Source organism: Nesoenas mayeri, assembly GCF_963082525.1.
Source record: "Nesoenas mayeri genome assembly, chromosome: 3".
Taxonomy (NCBI): Eukaryota; Metazoa; Chordata; class Aves; order Columbiformes; family Columbidae; genus Nesoenas; species Nesoenas mayeri.
In genome coordinates, this window is record NC_137544.1 from 121,493,120 (window position 1) to 121,515,189 (window position 22,070).

At 51.1% G+C, this 22,070-nt stretch overlaps 1 protein-coding gene across 1 annotated transcript in view; it reads right to left on the reverse strand.

The window, feature by feature from the left end:
- Positions 1-22,070, reverse strand: part of CFAP61 (cilia and flagella associated protein 61) — a gene marked incomplete at both ends in the record, with an annotated part of 78,673 nt that overhangs the window by 26,659 nt on the left and 29,944 nt on the right. Inside the window, 4 exons of the mRNA XM_080341521.1 lie at positions 1,504-1,678; positions 2,832-3,000; positions 5,490-5,588; positions 14,852-14,979. Coding sequence (XP_080197647.1) covers positions 1,504-1,678; positions 2,832-3,000; positions 5,490-5,588; positions 14,852-14,979 — 571 coding nt within the window. The remainder of the gene's footprint in view (positions 1-1,503; positions 1,679-2,831; positions 3,001-5,489; positions 5,589-14,851; positions 14,980-22,070) is intronic.

The window sequence follows — 22,070 nt, forward strand, 5'->3', positions numbered from 1 at the left end:
GATTAACGCTTTCCTTTAAACAGGAATTTGGCAAACAACACTTTGCAGTTCTGATGAGACGAAAGGGAGAAGGTGGAATATTACCACTCACTGAAGCCAAGACCAGAACAGGGGGACGCCTGTTCCCCCGGGCGTCGCGGCCGCGCTGTGCGCAGGGGTGCTGCTGCAAGGCTGCTGTTCCCCGGGGTGTCACGGCCGGCGCTGTGCGCAGGGGTGCTGCTGCAAGGCTGCTGTTCCCCGGGGTGTCACGGCCGGCGCTGTGCGCAGGGGTGCTGCTGCAAGGCTGCTGTTCCCCGGGGTGTCACGGCCGGCACTGTGCGCAGGGGTGCTGCTGCAAGGCTGCTGTTCCCCAGGGTGTCACGGCCGGCGCTGTGCACAGGGGTGCTGCTGCAAGGCTGCTGCTCCCCCAGGCGTCGCGGCTGGCGCTGTGCGCAGGGGTGCTGGAGCACATTCCGGGGCTGGGCGCGCACGGATCTCCCTGACCGAGCAGCAGCAGCAGCAAAGGGGAACACCAGAACCCGTGTGTTTACGCGAACGCAGCCATGCAGATGGGCTGCAGCCCGCGCGGGCAGGGCTGCTGGAGAGGCTCTGTGTGCATGCCTGAGGCTGGACACACCTGAGGAAAACCACGGTTATTGTCCCCTGACCTGAGCACAGCAAGACTGGAGGATGACAGAAACTTCCAGTGTCTCGAGAACGTCCCTAGAGGTCGGCTGAGCAGGACGGGAACCCTGAGGACCACACCAAGTACGTATCCGTTTTCCTTAGAAACTGCATCTCCAGGCAACTCCTGCTGTTGCGGTTTGCACAGACAGCTGTCCTGCTCTAAACCCCGTCCTAACACAGACTCAGCACCACAACCCGTGGTACATGAATTCATTTACTGTTCAGGCTCCCTTTCTGGATGATGGCAGATATTTTCAACAGCCCACACGTTCAGTGAATGAACTAACAAACATACGAACAATGCGCACACCAACAGGCTGAGGAAACAGGTCTCGTGGACAAAAATGCACACAAATGCGTGATCGTAAGGGCTACGAAGAAAATACTGGGAGCTCGCAGTTCTGTGTGAAAATCTGTAACTGATGTAAATGAATACAAAGGTGACAGATAGTGTAAAAAACCACTTCCTAATTTACACCTGTCTTCTTTGTGTTACGCCTCAAATCTAGATATTTTCCTATACAACAGAAAAACACATCCACTAATTAAATTATTATTTAATTGACTAATTAATGACTGCAGCCAGATTTGCATTTGGGACTCATTTTGGTTTATACAATAATTACAGATAATTAATCTATCTCAAGCCTTTCTTTCCTAGCTAAATATGCTGGGTATCAAAAATGACAACAAATTGTAAATTAATCTGGAAAACAAAGCAGAGCAGATGAAAGACTTTGTTAGAATTAATCAGGCACCAATTATACCATGGAATTAAGGAAACAATAAGCTCCGAAAGCACTCGTGCAAACGCGGTGTGCCATGGAAAGCGCTCACCTTGGGAGCCGGCGAGGTGCTCGCGCAGCCAGCGCGCCGCCCCGGCGCAGTCCTGGGCGTCGTTCAGGGTGAAGTGGTTGCACGGGACCTGCCCCGTGTATCTCCGCGGCCACTTACTCGTGACTTCTCTGTTAGTTGGGAGTTTGCTGATATCCGCTCCAGTGGGAGACGGGACCTGGAGGAAATGAAGAAATGGGTAAATATATGGCGTGTATCTTGGAGAACGTTAAGATGGATTTAAAAAATGACACAAGCCATTTGAGTACCTGAGGGTTTCTGTCCTTGTGCATCCCCACCTGTCCCAACCCTTGGCAGCAGGTACAGCCGGAGCACACACTGTGTACGTGCTCAGGCTTTGCTGGGCTGTGCGTGACCGGCAGCAGCGACCCAACAGTGAAGAACAACACAGACCAAGCGAGTGAATGAGACTTCACACAAACAGCAGAAATGTGCAACTATATGGCTGGGAGGTCTCTTCAGTTATTTGAATAACATACTTTCAAGTGACAAGACTGCCTCCGTATTTTGTCAACATAAACCCAACTTGCTAAAATAAGAGATTTTGTCCCAGAGAAAGGGAACAAAACCTGCTTGATGGTTAAAACGCCAGGATGCAGTGAAGTGTTAATTGTACAATGCTACTTTACAGTAACAAGTTCAATCAGAATTATACAGCGCAAAAACGGGAATCTCATCTACAAGTTCCAAGAGGTGACCGTTTGATTTACGCAGCCCGAAGGCCGCGTGGCGACACACGAGAAAGGAGGAGCCGTGCCGGGACGGCCGAGCCGCGGCCGGGCTGCAGGGCTGGGGATGAGCCCGATTCCACAGCCCGCACGTGGCCAAGGGTCCGCTCCAGCCTCACCGGAAACCACTGTGCCGAAAAACAGCGGGCACCGCACACACCGAGGCCTGGGCACCACGGGACACGGGTGGTTGATTCGATAAGGAATTCTCCCCATTACCAGAACTGGGACAAATGGTGCCAGGCCAGCTGGAGCCCAGCCTCCCGTGGCTGGGGCCACGTGTCAGTCGTGCCCACCCCGCAGAGGTTTAATGGTCATGGTGGCAAAACACAGGCAGCTTTGCTTTGCCTAAGAGCTGATACCGAGCGGTGACTTCGCTGGCAGCAAGTTCCATGAAGCTTCTCGTCTCCTCCCAGTTCTACAGCCGCCCTGGAATGGCACAACCCGCTACAGCAAAGCGCCGTGAACGCTCTGGTTACCCCCTTGCCAAGCACCGCCCTACTGCTCCGCTGGCCACAGAAACACCACGCGCTGTAAAAACTGAAGATATCATTACGTTTTTCACTCCGTACACAACCTTACCTGGTATTTCTGTCCCGTACAGAGAACCAGGTAGTCATACGGTACTCTTCTCTCCTTGGAAACAACTACATATTTGGCAGCACGATTGATGCCAGTCATTTTACCAACCACAACGTTAACCCAGGAACAAAGTGACATCTGTGCGTAATCTTCATCATTAAAACAGTGGCTGTGAAGAAAGCATATCTGTGAGTGACATTTCGGCAGCTGACAGCAGGCATTCATTAGACATCTGGTGGGGCAGCGCGGTGCGCGGCGGCGCCGGCCCGCGCTCTCGCTGTGCCCGTGCAGCACTCCGGAGCAGAGCGTTAGGCATTATGCAATACTCGCTTACAAACCGACAGTCCCTCCCAGCACCGGGCCATACAACCACAGACTTCACACAACCAGTCAGAAATACAGGCTTTACTCTGCGTTCTCCTTGCAGGCTGATGCGAGGAGGAGACTTTTGCACCTGAAAATACTTTAAGAGTCCAATTCTTTCTCCTATAACAAGACTCCCTCACTTCACCCGTAGTGGCCACGGTGAGACACAAAAGCAATGAAGGCACTACTGGCCTTTTAAGATCCATGTTCCAAAGTACTAGTCTGAAGAGTTCAGAAATAGATAGAAAGCTAGGAAAACGGTTGTCAGATCTAGAAGTAAAAGGAAAAGATCTCAGTTTTACTCCTGGCGACCCCTTTCCAACTGAACTTTTCCAAAATGCAAGAACGAAAGATTCTGAAAACATACTAATCTGACCCTCTGCCCCCAGACTTTCAGAAGTCTCCGAGATGCAGCTCAACTCCTCCACAAGATGAACTGAATGCCAACAGGAGTAAAGGGGAGTTGTCACACAGGCCATCCAAAAGAAACAAAGCAGGTAAATGAGAGAGAGAGAGAGATACCAACAGTGCAGGTGTGAAAACATCAGACTGCACTGATCTATAACTGAACGACAATTCATTCTTCATGAAAGTGGGGAAACAACAGTTCCAGGTAACAAACAAGAAGGTTTGTCTGGTTTAAGAAGCAGAACCTTGTTCCATATGGGAGTTACGGCTCCCAGGCCTTCACCTCCTACTTACACTGGGTGATGAAAAATATTCCCCCTCCTTCCACAGGCCCAAACGTGACGTGATCCAACAGGAGGGGACTCGGCTCGCATCTCAGCATTTGCTGCCGCAGCATCGCAGCAGTGCCCGCAGCATCGCAGCAGTGCCTGCAGCACCATGGCGGTAGCCGCAGTGCCCGCAGCACCACGGCAGAGCCCGCAGCAGAGCACACCGCAGACACTCAGCACACACGGCTGTTGTTTCGGCATTAGTACCAGAATATACGTTCTAAACCGGAGCTGATCGCCACACATCAACTGTTGTCAGAGTCCCCCAGACTGTCACGCAGGACAGCACAGAAACATAGCGAGCCACTCGCGTGACCTGCAGGGCCGCAGGACCGACGGACCAGGCTTCCCGGGGCGCTCTGCGTCCTCTGCGCTCACCAGTGCCAGAGGCAAACAAATAGGGGAAGAGAAACACTAACAGCTCTGAGCTGTAATCATGCAGAAATCTATAAATAACACGGACATCAAGGACAGATGAGAGTCTCAAAAGCACGTTTCTAATTGAGGTGCACAGCTCCCAGGAGACTGGCACTCCAGACTCGCGGGGATGCTTTCAGAAATCATACCCTGCAGAGTTCAATTTTCACTCTTAATCTGCTTTGGACTGTAACAGCTGATTGTGGAGGGCAGCTCTGCGCTGCCGCCTCCCCTGAGGAAGACGCTTGGTTAGTACAACTCTTTCTTACAGTATATTAGGAAAACGAGTACATGCATTTATGTGAGCATGTAAACCCCTCATTTACTAGAGCTGTACATAAACACACCCCTTTCTACAATAAGAAGACTGATTCAGGTAAACTACTTATAAAAAAATCCGTGACAGGGCAAAAATCCAAATGAGATGAAGCAGTTTTAAGCAGGTTCACATCACACAATTTCCATGTCTTTGTGGAGGTTTTGTTTTAGGGTTCAGATAGCGCGTTGTTTTGCCATTTGAAGCGCTGGCCCTTCAGTGCACTGCGGCTTATTGATAGAGGATTTGGGGAAGAAATGTGCGGGTCTCAGAGTCACATGCCACTGCTAAATAACTGATACTAAGTCCATTTCCCAGCTATTCAACGGCTGACTGATTTAATTCTGTGCTTCTCCATGTCCAGAACAATCGTGTTCCTGTCTACAGTGAGAATTCTTAGTCACTATTGCAAAAATAAAAATATAAACCCATCAATACCACCAATACTAACTGCTATATGTTCTTTTTTCAGCAATATTTGGAATGAAACTCATGGAAAATAAAAACTAAATAATATTTTTAAAGCAAGCATACATCTTTTGTCATTTTTCTTTAGCCTGGAGATCTAAACAATCCAAAACGTCTTGGAAAGCAGAGGCCCGTGCCCTGGATTGCTGTCCTGCCGCTACTGCGTTTGCAATACTGCCCGAGTGAAAGACTCGACTCATTGCACAGGTGAGTGCGCGTTATATAGACAGATTGGATTACTTTGAGGCGATTTGCCTATATACCTATCTACAATTTAGGACAAGTTCACAAAGAATTACAAACTGTTATGTTTTCCTTTGAAGCTATGGAAGTGTTTAGATATAATAATCAAACCTGTTAATTAAGAATCTTCTGTGTTTGGAGCCCAGCAGGTCTGTTCCTGGAAGGCCATGAGTTGAGATCAAGGTCAGATTGTTGAACTTCAGATGGGGACTGTGGAAAGAAAGACAGAAGGGCGCAGTTCAGCCACTGTGAGCGGGGTGAGCACATCTCAACGCACGGCGCTACCGCACGCGGAGCGTATGGCACAGCCCGTCCCAGACACATTAAACCCTCCCGCATAACCACCCAGGCCTGCTCCTAAGCCTCCTGCAGCACAGGACCCAGCTCTGCTGTCAGAGCTCACCTGTGCACACTGCAGCACAGGACCCGTGTCTCTGCTGTCAGAGCTCACCTGTGCACACTGCAGCACAGGACCCGGGTCTCTGCTGTCAGAGCTCACCTGTGCACACTGCAGCACAGGACCCGGGTCTCTGCTGTCAGAGCTCACCTGTGCACACTGCAGCACAGGACCCGGGTCTCTGCTGTCAGAGCTCACCTGTGCACACTGCAGCACAGGAAAAGCGAGTCCTGACCGCTGGAACCTGCCCGGCACCCGCAACAGCGCTGCTGGAACTAGCACAGCATAGCCAAGAAACAGCAGAGACTTCACCTCTGTATTCAGGAGGATACAGACAGTCATTCCTTCACACGGGCCAGGCACAAGTGTGCCAGCATCCTCCTAAGATGCATGTGTCTTTGCACACAAAGAGAGCAATATTTTCCACTGTATTTTGTCAACCCCAGAGTGGGGGTGGAGAGGAGCAAGACTGACAGTACGTTGAACTAAATGTGATCTGACATTTAAAAACAAATAAATATTATGAGTGATTAAGCCTTCTAATCTTCAAGGCTTTCTGTAAGTTAAGTATGGATTGATGCAAATGGTACAAAGGAATCAGAATGTTTTTTATCGACCAATGTTAATTTGTTATTCATACGTTTAAAAAATATATTCAAACAAAGTTAAAGGTCATACTTAAACCAAGGAATTTCAAGGTTATGGCTGCCTCTCTCAAAATGCATATTAATAGTTTAATTCTGGATTATGGATTATCTACAGTAAATCTCCATGCATACTCGGCTGAGTGCAATGTAATAAATAACCTTAATGTACCAGAGTGCATATATTTATACAGATTACGGGCCTGATTCTCATTTAAATTAAGGTCACTCTGCAGAGGTGGGTGCAAACAGAACTTGTTCCTCATTTACGGCCACACGAGGCTGGCGGAGGGATACAAAGTGGTCTTCACGCACTGAGAGCCCAAGACACACGCTGCATGTAAAGCGCACAGAACGCCGCCTGCACGCACTGCGGGCGCACAGGTGAACAGTGACGGTAACCTCACACACACAGCGTGGCTCCTCGGCACCCGCCTGCACGCAGTGACGAGGAAAACCACTGCAACGGCACACAAACACCCCCGCTGGTCCCCGGTCCTGCCTGCCCCCGTAGCAGTGACGTTTCTGTTCAGATCAGAGCTGAACCCATCTCTGTCCTGCGTGGCCCCTAGCCAGCTCTCCAAACCCAGGTGCTGCAGTAACACTAAATTACATTAACCATATTTTGGATTAAAGCGTTGCAAGCAGCATCAGCAAAATGTCAGGATGAAGGTTGTCGGTAACACTAACGTGGCTCTGTTGCATGACTGCACTATGACACCCTTTACTCATCTGCTGACAAACCTTTCTTCTGCACATGCTCTACACTATTTAGTCCATAGGCAGTCATCCAGTGTTTCCAGTCATATGGTATTTTATTTGTTCAGTTCTTCCCCATTGAGCGTGAGGCTCCAATTCAGACCTTTCACGCAGTAGGATTTACTAACTAATGATTTACTTCTAGCTCAGCGCTCCCATGGCGTCTCCGTATGCCCCAAACATCAATTCATCTCGCTGGCATCAGAATGTTGATTCGCATCTCCTCGGGTCACATCTCCGCTCCCGCTCTGCGCCGAGGGCTGTCCCGGCCACAGGGAGCGGGGCGGGCATCCAGTAGGCGCTGCCCGGCCCCGCGCCATGGCATCGCGGGCACGGCTTCGCAGACATGAGAGACGACTCTTCGGCTAAGAATCAAGGTTTGTTCTACACACAAGTACAGGCTGGCGCTCGTGAAAATCATCAGCATCTTGAAATAGCATAAAAAGCCTGTATTTCTGTATTACAAACCCTTGATTTCAGGAGCGTGTGTGGCACACCCGACCGCAGGATGGCAAACCCAGACAGAGGCACTCGGATCCAGGGCACAACGCTGCATGCCGTGCTGCTGCGGAACCACGGCCACACGCCTCGGCTCTCGACGCCTCACTGCTGCCGGAAAGCTCTTAATAACCGAAAACCAACAGTGAACCCTGGACAGAGAGCGCCTTGTGTGCTCCTGACACACGCCACAGTCCCTGCTACGGGGAAGGGCCACAGCGGAGGGTCCAGAGCCTGACCAACATAACATTAAACAAGTGCACCTGCATCCCAGAAACAAATAACGCCAGCAGGGATTCCTGTTGCTGTGGATACAAAGGGAAGAGCCGCTCAAAGACACCGGTGAGCAGGGAGGGATTAGGGTATCTAGGGAAACAAGTAAAAGGTGCTGGGTTTCAGCGCAGCTCTGGAGGACGGCTGCAGCACAACGTCCCAACGCCCCGTCCTCAGAATACAACACGGTTGCCATTTACTGTGAGCATCATCAAACAATCAAGTTTGAGTACATGATTTATATATATATCCTGGATTCTGTGAATCTGGTAGCACATTCCTTACATGAATCATATATATATATATATCCTGGATTCCATGAATCTGTTAGCACATTCCTTACATGATTTTTATATATGTATATATATATATATATATCTCCTGGATTCTGTGAATCTGGTAGCACATTCCTTGCCAACTCTTCTTGATTTTTGCCTGATGTCTTGCTACTTTACGTTTCCTTGTGTGCATGATGTAACGATGGAGGCTTAGATGGCAACAGCCACCTGGACAAATGATTTCATTAATTGCTTTCATTAAACCTCTCATTATCACAAATAATAAGTCAAATCACTTCTGTTACAAAAAATAAAGTGCAGCGAAGTAACCTACATGAACTTAAGCATTTTAATTTATTTGAAATGAAGCACTATGCTTTTTTGGCTTTTCCAGTCCTTCATAGAAACTAAAATAAACCAGGTTGACAGAAGATAATGCCTTATCTGCCTACCAAAATTGCTAACTGTGTGTATGCAATGCATAATCTCTAAATAATAACTTTAATATTGGAAATCTTAACCTATCCCAAAATAAAGCCCTAATTAGATCCTCAGCTTCACTGCAGCAGAGCAACACGGCCGGATGTCACCCCATGTTCGTCTCTGTCACCGCTCCGTCCTGTATCACCCCCGTGTTCGTCTCTGTCACTGCTCCATCCCATATCACCCCCGTGTTCGTCTCTGTCACCGCTCCGTCCCGTATCACCCCCGTGTTCGTCTCTGTCACCGCTCCGTCCCGTATCACCCCCGTGTTCGTCTCTGTCACCGCTCCGTCCCGTACCACCCCCGTGTTCGTCTCTGTCACCGCTCCGTCCCGTACCACCCCCGTGTTCGTCTCTGTCACCGCTCCGTCCCGTACCACCCCCGTGTTCGTCTCTGTCACCGCTCCGTCCCGTATCACCCCCGTGTTCGTCTCTGTCACCGCTCCGTCCCGTACCACCCCCGTGTTCGTCTCTGTCACCGCTCCGTCCCGTATCACCCCCGTGTTCGTCTCTGTCACCGCTCCGTCCCGTATCACCCCCGTGTTCGTCTCTGTCACCGCTCCGTCCCGTACCACCCCCGTGTTCGTCTCTGTCACCGCTCCGTCCCGTACCACCCCCGTGTTCGTCTCTGTCACCGCTCCGTCCCGTATCACCCCCGTGTTCGTCTCTGTCACCGCTCCGTCCCGTATCATCCCCGTGTTCGTCTCTGTCACCGCTCCGTCCCGTATCATCCCCGTGTTCGTCTCTGTCACCGCTCCGTCCCGTACCACCCCCGTGTTCGTCTCTGTCACCGCTCCGTCCCGTACCACCCCCGTGTTCGTCTCTGTCACCGCTCCGTCCCGTACCACCCCCGTGTTCGTCTCTGTCACCGCTCCGTCCCGTATCACCCCCGTGTTCGTCTCTGTCACCGCTCCGTCCCGTATCACCCCCGTGTTCGTCTCTGTCACCGCTCCGTCCCGTACCACCCCCGTGTTCGTCTCTGTCACCGCTCCGTCCCGTACCACCCCCGTGTTCGTCTCTGTCACCGCTCCGTCCCGTATCACCCCCGTGTTCGTCTCTGTCACCGCTCCGTCCCGTATCATCCCCGTGTTCGTCTCTGTCACCGCTCCGTCCCGTATCATCCCCGTGTTCGTCTCTGTCACCGCTCCGTCCCGTACCACCCCCGTGTTCGTCTCTGTCACCGCTCCGTCCCTGCTAACCATGAACGATGAAGGCAACAGTGTCTGTGGGACACGGACCCACCAACACATGGGCGACTGCAACACTGCTCTGGATCTGCCTTGGTATGACAAAAAGGCAGTCAAAAGGAAGCACATGTATATCACTTCATGTGGCAAAGATAGATAGTATGGAATAATGAAGATCACTAAACCATTCATTACATGTTAGCTCTGTGATCAGCAAGTATGCACTAACTATTTAATTAGTCAACTAATTAGTGACAGGCAACATGGAAGGCTTCAGATGTTCTCAGACAAATGCAAAGATAAAAAGCCTAATTAAACAGCAAGCATTATGCTAAGTATTGCCAAGCAGGACAGCTGTGCAGGATATTGTTGAATCCTGCGCTGCCAGATAACGGCATTCGGAGCTGCTCTGTCAGGAACGCGCTGGCAAAGCCCCGCATGCCCGGCTCATCTGAGCGCCTCTGCCTCACACGGGCAACGCCGTCCTGCAGACAGCTACTCACACCTACTGTGTTAGAGGCTACTCTAGACGTTTAGACAAAAAATACACTTTAATGCACTTGCTTTTAAAATGCAATAATTATTTCAATGCACCCAAATGGAAATAAATCTATTTCACAACATTTTCGTGCAAAATACTGTCATCTTAGCCACCATTCACGCTCTGCTATTTTGCGTAGCACATTATGGATATTTCCAGCGTCCTCAGAGAATAAGTCATTGTTTACACCAGAGGTTGGATTAAGTAGGTTTTCCAAATCATGGATTAAAAGGGTTTTCCCTGTGATCAGAAGACAATAGCACTTTCCACAGCTGTATGCAAAGACGCGGATACAAAGCTAACCGGTCCCCTCCATGGAAGCGATGACAAGACGGTGCTGTGCGCGAGGTCCCTGCGCTCCTGCAGCCAGGCCCGTCCCTGCCCCAGCCAGCCACCTGTTAGCCGCGTGCTCCCCCGGCCTGACGCCGCTGCCGCCGTCCTCCTGGAATGGCCAAAGCACACACCGAGCCAACATCCCTCTGCGCTCCTGCTACGTCACTATTTAGCAGTGAAGTTACTTTCAAAGCATCTCAGTGTTTGGGAATATGAAGATATTAAAACGCTGGCTTTACTGAGGACTGTGCAGCTCAGGACCCCCAGTTCTAGCTGTTCACACTTGCTGCTGTTCCTCCAACAACTGGTACCTGCAGAACTCCGAAGTGAACCCCTTACTCCTTTTCTCATATTCAGGGGTACTGATTTTCTGTATTCACCAAAACAGATCTTACACTTGCAAATCATTTTCAGATGCAAATTTGATACTTGCAAGCTGAATATTTAAAACTGGTTTTTATTTATATTTATAAGTTTAGTATATGCATACCTGGTCTCAGTTTTGAAAACTTCCTTTAGCCATAAATCAGTCCTTTTTAGGGGCTCCACTCACACCGTCTGTCAATGCCAGTGGCTCACGGTGCTGCCCATGCAAGCCGGGCACGGGTGTATTTACTGGAATGTCTGACAAAAGCTTTTTTGTACATTTTTCCCCCCAAAGACCAAGTCACTCAAAGGAAACTAAAAATAAATACAACTTGTATTGCAGCTTAACCTCCCCCTGGAGTTTCTTCACCTGCTCCACGAAGCGCCAGCAGGGCTGTCCCCAGAGCCCAGCGACGGGGCGGCAGCAGCCAGGGACGCCAGCAGGGACAGGGTTTGTTCAGTTGCTGCTTCTCCTTCAGGAGAGCACATCACTCAGTCTACACCGCTTTAACAAGCCGTCTGATGCTGCTACTACATATATAAGCCTTGTCTTAGTGCTAGAGAGCGACCTAAGTGCTTTGTGCAAGGGGAAGCAGGTGACTGCACTGCCCAGGAGGAGCCTCGTGCAGGGACTGTGGGAGCCACGATTCCTTCGCTGCTCGCCGTGCTGCTGCGGGAAGTGAACCGCTGCAGCAGGTTCTGATGCCCAGCTCGCTGCAGCTCCGCAGGGCTGCACCGCGGGCTCCGGAGCCACTGTCCCTCCTGTCCCCGCTCCCTGCGGTCAGAGGGTCCCGCCAGCACCGCCGCCCCAGCGACCCACCAGCTCCTGAATAAAACACTCATGGGCATCCTAAACACAAGTAGCTCTACAGCTGAAAACGCGTCTGCATGTGATTACACTCCAAGAAGAAATATCAGCAGGAGATAATTATTTGAATGGTGAAACATGAATAATGAGCTCACCTCCACTGACCTAGCGTTAGACTGAGCACAACGGGCGCAGCTCTCCAGGGCTCCGAGCACCCCCAGCTTTCCTGCGGGTAGGTCATTGCACATCCTCACACACAGCAGTTCTGTGCTGCCCTTAGACGTGATGGGCACCACAGCGCGTGCAGCAGCGCTCTGAGCAATGCCTGCAGCAGCGCTTTGGCACCAGGGCTCACGGGCTGGCTCGGTGCAGCCCAGCGGTGGTTGTGACCAGGGCTCAGGGGCTGGTTTGGTGCAGCCCAGCGGTGGTTGTGACCAGGGCTCAGGGGCTGGTTTGGTGCAGCCCAGCGGTGGTTGTGACCAGGGCTCAGGGGCTGGTTTGGTGCAGCCCAGCGGTGGTTGTGACCAGGGCTCAGGGGCTGGTTCGGTGCAGCCCAGCGGTGGTTGTGACCAGGGCTCAGGGGCTGGTTTGGTGCAGCCCAGCGGTGGTTGTGACCAGGGCTCAGGGGCTGGTTTGGTGCAGCCCAGCGGTGGTTGTGACCAGGGCTCATGGGCTGGTTTGGTGCAGCCCAGCGGTGGCTGTGACCGGGGCTCAGGGGCTGGTTTGGTGCAGCCCAGCGGTGGTTGTGACCAGGGCTCCCGGGCTGGTTTGGTGCAGCCCAGCGGTGGCTGTGACCGGGGCTCAGGGGCTGGCTCGGTGCAGCCCAGCGGTGGTTGTGACCAGGGCTCAGGGGCTGGTTTGGTGCAGCCCAGCGGTGGTTGTGACCAGGGCTCAGGGGCTGGTTTGGTGCAGCCCAGCGGTGGTTGTGACCAGGGCTCAGGGGCTGGTTTGGTGCAGCCCAGCGGTGGTTGTGACCAGGGCTCCCGGGCTGGTTTGGTGCAGCCCAGCGGTGGCTGTGACCGGGGCTCCCGGGCTGGTTTGGTGCAGCAGCTCGCCGGGAGGAGACGCCACTCCTCTGCCCAGGGAGAAACGTACCTCTGCAGTCTCAAACGAGTTGAAAACACTTGTAAAATCTAGTTCTAACAGTCAGCATGGAGGTAAGTGAATTACATTTGTGTGTTTCCATGGTGACTGATAATGTAAAACAATTAAGTATGAAGAATAATGAGGAGAAAACTACTTCCTCGTTTTAAGGATTAGGGGCTTACAAATTGATTCAATCTAGTTATTTTTAGTGCACGTAACCTTTGCAAAGAATGTTAGAAAATTATGAGTAAAGTAAGGTAAATTGTATGGAAAGGCCTTCACATTGATCAGGAGACTTTATCTGCTGCTGCAAAAATTAAAACCATAATCTTTCTAACATGTATACACACATTAATACGAATTCTGTGCCGTTCTGCGCTAAGCATGGACTGTTTGCGTTTTGCGTTCTCGGAGCACTACTCAACGTCTCGGAACGGAGCGCTCACCTTGGCAGCGCTAAGAGCGGCGTCTCCCCATGTACCTGGACGTGTTCTGCGAGACGCTGCCGGAACACGGCTCAAGCACTGCCGGAACGCGGCTCAGACACTGCCAGAACGCGGCTCAAGCACTGCCGGAACGCGGCTCAGACACCACCGGGACGTGGCTCAAGCACCGCCGGAATGCGGCTCAGACACTGCCGGAACGCAGCTCAGACACTGCCAGAACACGGCTCAAGCACCGCCTGAACGCAGCTCAGACACCACCGGGACGCAGCTCAGACACCACCGGGACGTGGCTCAAGCACCGCCGGAACGCGGCTCAGACACTGCGAGCAGCAGCTCAAGCACTGCCGGAACGCGGCTCAAGCACTGCCGGAACGCGGCTCAGACGCAGCGAGCAGCAGCTCAAGCACTGCCGGAACGCGGCTCAGACGCTGCCGGAATGCGGCTCAAGCACTGCCGGAACGCGGCTCAGACACAGTGAGCAGCAGCTCAGACACTGCCCGAACGCGGCTCAGACACCGCCGGAAAGCGGCTCAAGCACTGCCGGAACGCGGCTCAAGCACTGCCGGAACGCGGCTCAGACACAGCAAGCAGCGACTCAAGCACTGCCGGAACGCGGCTCAGACACAGTGAGCAGCGGCTCAAGCATTGCCGGAACACGGCTCAGACACAGTGAGCAGCGGCTCAAGCACTGCCGGAACACGGCTCAGACGCAGCGCCGGAGCAGGACACCCCGGCACTGCCTCCTGCTCGCTGGGCTGCTGCTGCCTGCCCTGGAGCCTGTATGCGCTTTGTCCTGCCCTCACAGCACTCCACACTGAAAGCACCCTAATAAACAGCACGGGATAAATAACAAGAAAGTGGCTAATAGCTCTAAGGTACATTTTTAAATGAATTTTGAGTGAACCTCAAAGTCTAAAAGGTGCTGAGAACAGGAGGATGAGAGGAAAACCATTTTATGCCAAGAGGGGAGGCTCCACGGGGAGTCAGGAGCTGAGGAAAAAGAGCAGGAAGCAGGTGGGTTTTCCTCACTGCTCCAGCACTAGAACAACCTCCATCAAGGGCTTCAGCTTCCCTTGCTGTATTGATATTTTAATTTGTGATGTTATTAATGGCTGTTGTAGAAATACAAACTCTTGGCTTAACTGGAAAAAACAGGCAAAATGTTCAGTTCTCTGTGAGCCCTCAAAAAGCCAGCCTCCCTGAGCTTTGGCAACAGCCATGGTGGTGTAACTGCTGCATTTGAGTTTTAACTTTATATTAATTTCTGCAAGTCTTTCAGTGTTTTACGTGCACAGCTGGTGCTGCCGGGCGCAGCACGGCGCCAGCGGGCGGCACGCGCGTCACACCGCAGCAAGAGAAACCAACCCACGCTTACCAAAACACGAGGGTTTCCAGAAACGAGATCCCCACGTCGGAGGCACCAACCACCACAATTCTAGTGTTGATAGCAGCTCTGGATTCCAGGAGCAGTTTTCGATTTATGTGGTTCAGTGAATAACTCAACTGTAAAAAATACATACAATTACACAGAAATGCATTAAAAAAACAGCAAAAGTCTGCTAAGAATCATTAAACCACCAGCAATGCATTACCTTGCATTCACACAAAACTTCTTATGGCTCCCTGACACTACCTTCTAGAGCCGCTTTTACTCTTGCTGGTTTATTTATGGAAATGGTTTTACTTGTCATTAATTAGGAACTTGTAACTTGGAGCATTTTTGTGCGTTTATGTGAAAAATCTCTTCCAAAATGCTGGAATTCACCTCCTTCCTTAAGCAGAGAGCAGCTCCACGGAAAGCCAGGCTGGCCAAGCCGTGAACCAGTATCTCAGGGCCACTCACATCAATACTCCAGCCAACAACCTTACTCTAAAATTTTTAATTACTAGCTTCTCAGTTGCTGTTCTTCACACATACACTGGTGAAGACAATAAGCTCCATGGTTGGGGTTTGTTGGCTGTTTTGTGTCTCCAGGCCTCTCTAGCTAACAGATTCTCAAAATAAATACACAGGAAAGGGTCAAGAGATAGTACTGCATTTGGCAATTCATTTTTTCCCTGCCCCGGGCTGTATTTAGTTTCCAAGTTCCTGACAAAGGGAAATACTCTCCATGGTGCAGTACACACTGCACATTCCTCCTGTTGCTTGGGTTGCATGCACTCCCGCTTCCCAGCACACAACGGCAGACGCGCACAGGCGCTGTGTGACAAACCCAACGCGGAGCTGCTGTCGCTGCCCGTCAGACACCTGCACACATCCCTGCTGGGTCGCCTAGGCAGGAGCCATCTAAGACTGCAACGGGCTTTCCTCTGTTACGAACAGGAGACAGAGGGTTAATAAAATCAAGTGCCCTAAATTCCTCCTATGAGATTACGGTAGAAATATAAATTCTATATATTAGTTGACAGAGTAACTCAATATACGAAGAGTAAGTATTTCTTTAAAGCTATAGCAATGACATCAGCCTTCTCAAGGAGGACCTGGCACGTCGAGATCCCCAAGAGACCTCTCACCCTGCCCGTGCGCTGGTGGGGACCCCAGCGGGGACCGCGGCACCGCCGCGCTATGGGGGGACAGCTGTCTGTCCACACCCCAACGAAGGACTACGGACACGCTCCCTGCGAACCGTCACAGCTGTATAGCAAGTGACCCAAAATACAGCAAAACTAAACATCTTCGCTGGTCGGACAACACCATTTTCTGCCGTCAGATAAACGTTCCTGTGAGTGCAGCCCGTCGCAGCGCACCGATGACATCCGGTGGTGAGCCAGGCTCAGCTCAGCGACACCGCCTCCCTGAGAACGTTCCAGAAGCCGCGCCAAGCGCAGAGCAGCCGCGGTGGGAGACGCAGACGTGTGAAGAACGTTCCAGAAGCCGCGCTAAGCGCAGAGCAGCCGCGGCGGGAGACACAGACGTGTGAAGAACGTTCCAGAAGCCGCGCTAAGCGCGGAGCAGCCGCAGTGGGAGACGCAGACGTGTGAAGAACGTTCCAGAAGCCGCGCTAAGCACGGAGCAGCCGCGGTGGGAGCCGCGCGAAGCCCACATGCAGCCGCAGCCCCGCACAGCATCTGCACGTCCCTACCAGCACGCCAGACAACCTAACCCAAGGCAGCGCTTTGAACATGGTTAAGCACTTCCTACAGCAGGATTTGCCAGTAAAAAGGGGTTTGATTGCAAATGGTAATGTATCTATAATGTCTCCACATTTCAGGAACCAAAAAAACCTGTTACATTCCATTGAAAATGTCCATCAGTGGAAGAGATTTTAAGAAATGAAAAGAAACAATGCCAATTATTAAAGACACGACCCACAGCTTCAAATAAAGCTCGGAGGATGATTTTTATAATCTACCAAATAGATACACCCGACTACAGCATCTGCCATTGTTCTGCCAGCACTGACGCCCGGAGACCTCCCGGGGCGCCAACAGGCGCTGAGCACACCGTGCCGGAACCTGACGTCCTGACGTCCGCGTTCCTGGGGCTCGCGAGCTCTGCAGACAACAACTGCAGCGGGGTCCTGCGGCTGCCGAGGAACGCAGGGCCTTCTGGAGGAAGAGCTCTTAGTGATGCTTCTGCTGAAAGGTGGCTTTTAACCAAATTCATAAAATGGTAAAAAGAACACAAAGAGAAACTCCTTGTAATGTATCTAATAAACCAAAGCAACCACACAGGAATGTCAGCAGCTAACAGAACAAGCCCAGCAGACCTTAACAGCAACGCCAAGTTCAAACATCTCCTACTGCAGTGCTGCACTTCTGTTTTGCTTTTGAAAGATACTCCAAGAATGAAATACAAAGCAGTAGCACAATTTCCCAGGGAAGAGTTGTATCTAATTTATGAAATGGCTTCTGTATCAATGACACAAAGGCAGCAGATGAGCAGAATAGAACCGTTTTTGTTCAGCACACAATGGCCCCAACACCAACAGCTGTCATACTTCAGAAATCACCTTTCTGACGCTAAGTACACCAAACGGCCCCAGGGAGCGAGGAATTAGGTGGATTGGTCCCATAATGCCACCTTATTTTAACAAAACGTCAGGACAAACGACTACATATGCTCCCCAGAGGAGTCATCAGACATCATAATTGATGGGTCAATAGCAAACTCTAACTTGTTTATTTTGTATCTGATTTATTAAACGAAACAGCAGCGGTTAACTACAAAAAGCAACCGTAGGCACTGTTAGGCATACATAGCTCGGAATAAAAGGCATTTTCCTTGCTGATCAGAAGCCTGTTTTCCCTCCTGCCCCCCCGGCGACACGTGTGCCGCGCACACGGCGCCCCGCACATGCTACCGACACCGACACGCTCGTGCACCGCTCGGGAACCCCACCGGCACCACAAACCCTGCACGGAAATCACCCCGCGCTTACGATCTCACACCGCACCGTGTGCCAGAGCAGGATCAACTTACAGCATCAAAGCCTCACACATCCTTCTACCCCAAGCAACCAACGAAAAAAGATACATGAAATGGTTATTTGGTTTGTACGCGTGCCGTCGTTGGCACTCGGGAGCATGCGGAGCGGCGTGCGCCGCCTGGGCTGCGCTCAGCAGCGCGCACGGACAGCGCTCGGTACCTGCTCAGCTCTGCTCTTTAACTCTGCACCCTGGGCCATTGGTAGGATTTCTAAAAATAGCTATTGTAATTGTTTTACAATAGGCCTGTTTTTATAGCACGTTACCTTCATTGACGCAGAAAACCAAACACCCAGAAATGAAAAACCAAGCTGGAGAGCGGATTTGGGCTTTGACAGAAAGGAGCAGCGCTGTGCTCTGCACCGGTGCTGGTGAACAGGGCCCGGTAAAACGCCAGCAGCGCGTCAAACAGCTTCGCACACGTCGCTGCAACTCCCCACCAAAGACTCCGTATGCAGCAGAAGTTAGACTTCATTTTCTTACACACCGAGGACCTGGGCCTTATCTAGCTAAACACACTTAATTATTTGCTAAATTGTAAGTCTGTTAAAGTGCCCCTGCATTCCAAAGCACTGCTCAGGGTACCGCGAGACAAACACGGACCAGCTCACTGGTTCCATGCTGAGCACAGCGAGCGCCGGGGACCCCGGGAGGGACCCCGGGAGGGACCCCACGCCTGTCTGCAGCGCCTGGCTCTCCATTCAGCACTTGCCAATGGGACCTGAGCGAGCGCCACTGCTGCGCGGGCTCTACAGAACTGCACCCGGCACTGCCAAAACCACCGGGAGCAGTAACAGTGATTAACCACCCCGCTCCCACATTAGTGCTGAGGACAGCGATTGCGGTGGGCAAACAAGGGAGTGAACCAACTGCTATGTTAATTTCAAGCTCCACTTGAATTATAAAGAAAAAAAGAAAAATCAATGTATACCAAGGACATATGCACAGACATGATTGCAAAACACATGCTTTTTCAGCCTGCATTATATCTTTTTCTAAATACTAGCTACATTCCAAAAAGGTTTCACTAGGAACGTCTGCAAACATGTTTTCCAAAGCTGTTTCCAAGCATTCATGGATTTACAAAACACCAGAAACAGAAAGAAAAGTAAAAAGAACTACAAGTGTTACAAAGGCTGCATCCTTAACCATTCTGTCCTCTTTGCGGCAGAATCCCTCAGTAACCGAGGCGATGTTTGCACATACAACACCTAGCTTTTATGTAAGGTTTTTCATCCATAGACCTCAAAGGCTTTTATGAATAAAGTCAGTATTACTAAATCCAACCTCATATGGGTAAATGCTGATTTTCAGCTTCTGGAAGAACAGGTTATATATTCGTGACCAATCCTGTGCCAATCCCTCTGAAACCAGAGATTTCCCATGAAAAGCAGCGAAGGACAGTGGGGCACGGACACAAAGCTCTCCCTTCCTTGCCAGACCACCAGTACCGCGGTAAGGAACTGCTTTTTCCTTTCGGCATTGCCATGTGGATTCCCAGCCCAGCCCACACCTGCAGAGGGGCTGAGTTGGCTCCTGCTGGGGCTGAAAGCACCAACGGCTCAACAAGGAACGGGCCGTTTCCCGGGGGTTCGGTTCCCCCGTCGCGGGGCAGGACGCGATGGAAGCCGCGGGGCTGGCACGGGGTAAGGCACAGGGCCGGCTCTGGGGGCAGCCTCCCCGGGTTTTAACCTAAAGAAATCTGCTCGATGCACACCAGTCCTCATGTTAAGGAGGTCACTGATCCTCTGACAGCTGTCGCTGCGTCCCAGTTCATCTTTGGCTGCTATTTATTGCTGTCCCACAAGGTATTCTCAGAAGGGGGAAAGCAGGTAGTAAACAGATTTGTTTTTTCAAGATTAGAAGTAGCAACATCTAGGAACTTCTGCCTAAAGTACCTTCTAGACGTTATCTAGCTGGACTCCCACCATAGATGTGGAAGGAAACACAGGAGAGGTTGTGCCGGATGGCTTTTGGTTCCGCATGCCAACGTGCCAAGTGTCCGTGGCCCATCGTGGGTCCGTCACGCGCCTCGGAGGTGGCCTGGCTGGGCACAACAGCACAACTGCTGGCTCCGGCACCGCCCTGCGCCCTGCACGGAGAGCGCTGGAGCCGGGAGGCGCTTCCCAGGCATCGGGGCCCAACAAACCCTCTAAATCCTGCTTGGGAGCACAATTATTAACACGCTAGTCAGGCATTCCAACCAGGTAACTAAATAGACTCAAAATGACCTCATTTGAAATCAAAGCTCGTTCTTTACTGACACTACGCAAGAGAAGTTGGGATCTAACTGCCTGAACCACAGCCATTAAAAAGTAATGGGCAAACACTCATTTATTCTAATTGGCTGTGAATGTAAATGGATATGGAAAATACTTTCCTGCACTAGGGCCAGGTTCTGAGCAGCCAAAGACCATCGCTACCTTAAACAACGTCTCCTCAACCTCGTGTGTTGATTTTACAGAGCTCTTGCGCAGAGCATGCGCTGATTATACCGCCTTCACGTAGAATAAGCAAAATATAATAAAATTAGGAATCACCTACGAACAGGAAAATCATACGTAACTGAAAGTATCGCTAGCACTTCCAGACATTACACTGCTTTCTTCCACAACGACTGAAGGGACCTCCTTAAGCTCTGATTTTAAGCAAGCGCTGCCTCAGGTCTCCGGCAGCCCCAAAAGGCGCCGCGGGAGCACCGGGACACGCGTGACGGGACTCAGCGGGAGGGACGTCCCGGTGCCGGCTGGCGCAGAGCGCGACCCCGGGGCACACGGCGCCACACGTCCCAGCGCCCGGCACCACATTCATATGGAGAACAACGAACACGAGGTAACTGAACAACAGTACGAGGGTAGAAGAGGAGACTGATTTGCCGCTGACCAGAGTCACGTTTAATGACAGCAGCTGAGGGGCTCCGCTTGCTAAGAGTGAACATTACCCTTCTGTGGAAAAAACATCCATAACCTCCTTACAAGCTGGAATTATGTTGCTCGCAATTCAATCTACAAAATGCTTTGAAAAAGCTTTAAAACAAGTCTGAGCTGTTTTTAAGCAGAAATGCCTATTTCAGTTCGCAGCAAATGTCATTAACACCTGTACAGCACTGACACCATGCTTTCAAAACAAAGATAGGTCATCTTACTTTTAATTTCACACATGCACATAAGTGGTAAACATTCAGAGCATTCCTGTTAATGATGCCATCTGGTGCCTCCTATAATTGTGTAATATTCAGCCTTCCAAACAAGATGTAATGGCAGCAACACAGAAAACCCACTGACATTTACAGTAAGGAAATTTATTACCAGCCATCAGTTCCGAATGACTGTGTTTGCACGACTAGTGCTGCTATAAAATCATCACCTTTACCAAACAAGTGGAGGTACAACAAATAATGGATTTTAATCCATGCCCGCACTATAAAAGCATTAAAAATTCATTACTCAAGCACAATAGTATCTCAAACGACGGTTACTTCTTTAAAAATTAATACTACTTTTGTGGTTAAGTGAAAACTATAGACACCAACCCTTTGTTTGTAATACCAAGGTGTTCATGTACAAATTGTAGGAATGCTTCTGTTTTAACTTTGATAAATGAATCCTGGTATTTAAACAGCACGGAATTCTCTTGCGCATCCTACGCACCCATCCTACATAGGCTCTCTTTGCTGTATTTATTCTCCGTTATCTTTATTTAAAAATAAATCCACCAAAACCCTTCAGCATTCTAGCCACTTTCAGTACATCCCAGTGCCTCACCTGAACTCATACAGAACCAAAACTGAGCCGAAACGAAACCCCTGTGAGTGCACATTTCCCACAAAGGCAGAAGCCTTTGCCAGGAGGCAGCCAGCCCTCGGGTGGGACAGCAGCGCCTGCTCTCTGCCCCGCCACGGTCAGCTCAGCACCTCCGCTCCCACCCCAGCAGCGCTGCCCACCGCATGGGAGCAGATCCTGCCCGGGCTGCGGTGCTGAGCAGCACCCACTGCTCCCACACACCGCAGAGCAGAGGTTGGCTGTGCTCCAACCCCGGTATGAGCAGCTCCAGCTGTGCTCCAGCCCTGCTGTGAGCAGCATCCAGCTGTGCTCCAGCACTGGTGTGAGCAGCATCCAGCTGTGCTCTCACACACTGCAGAGCAGAGGTTTGCTGTGCCCCAGCCC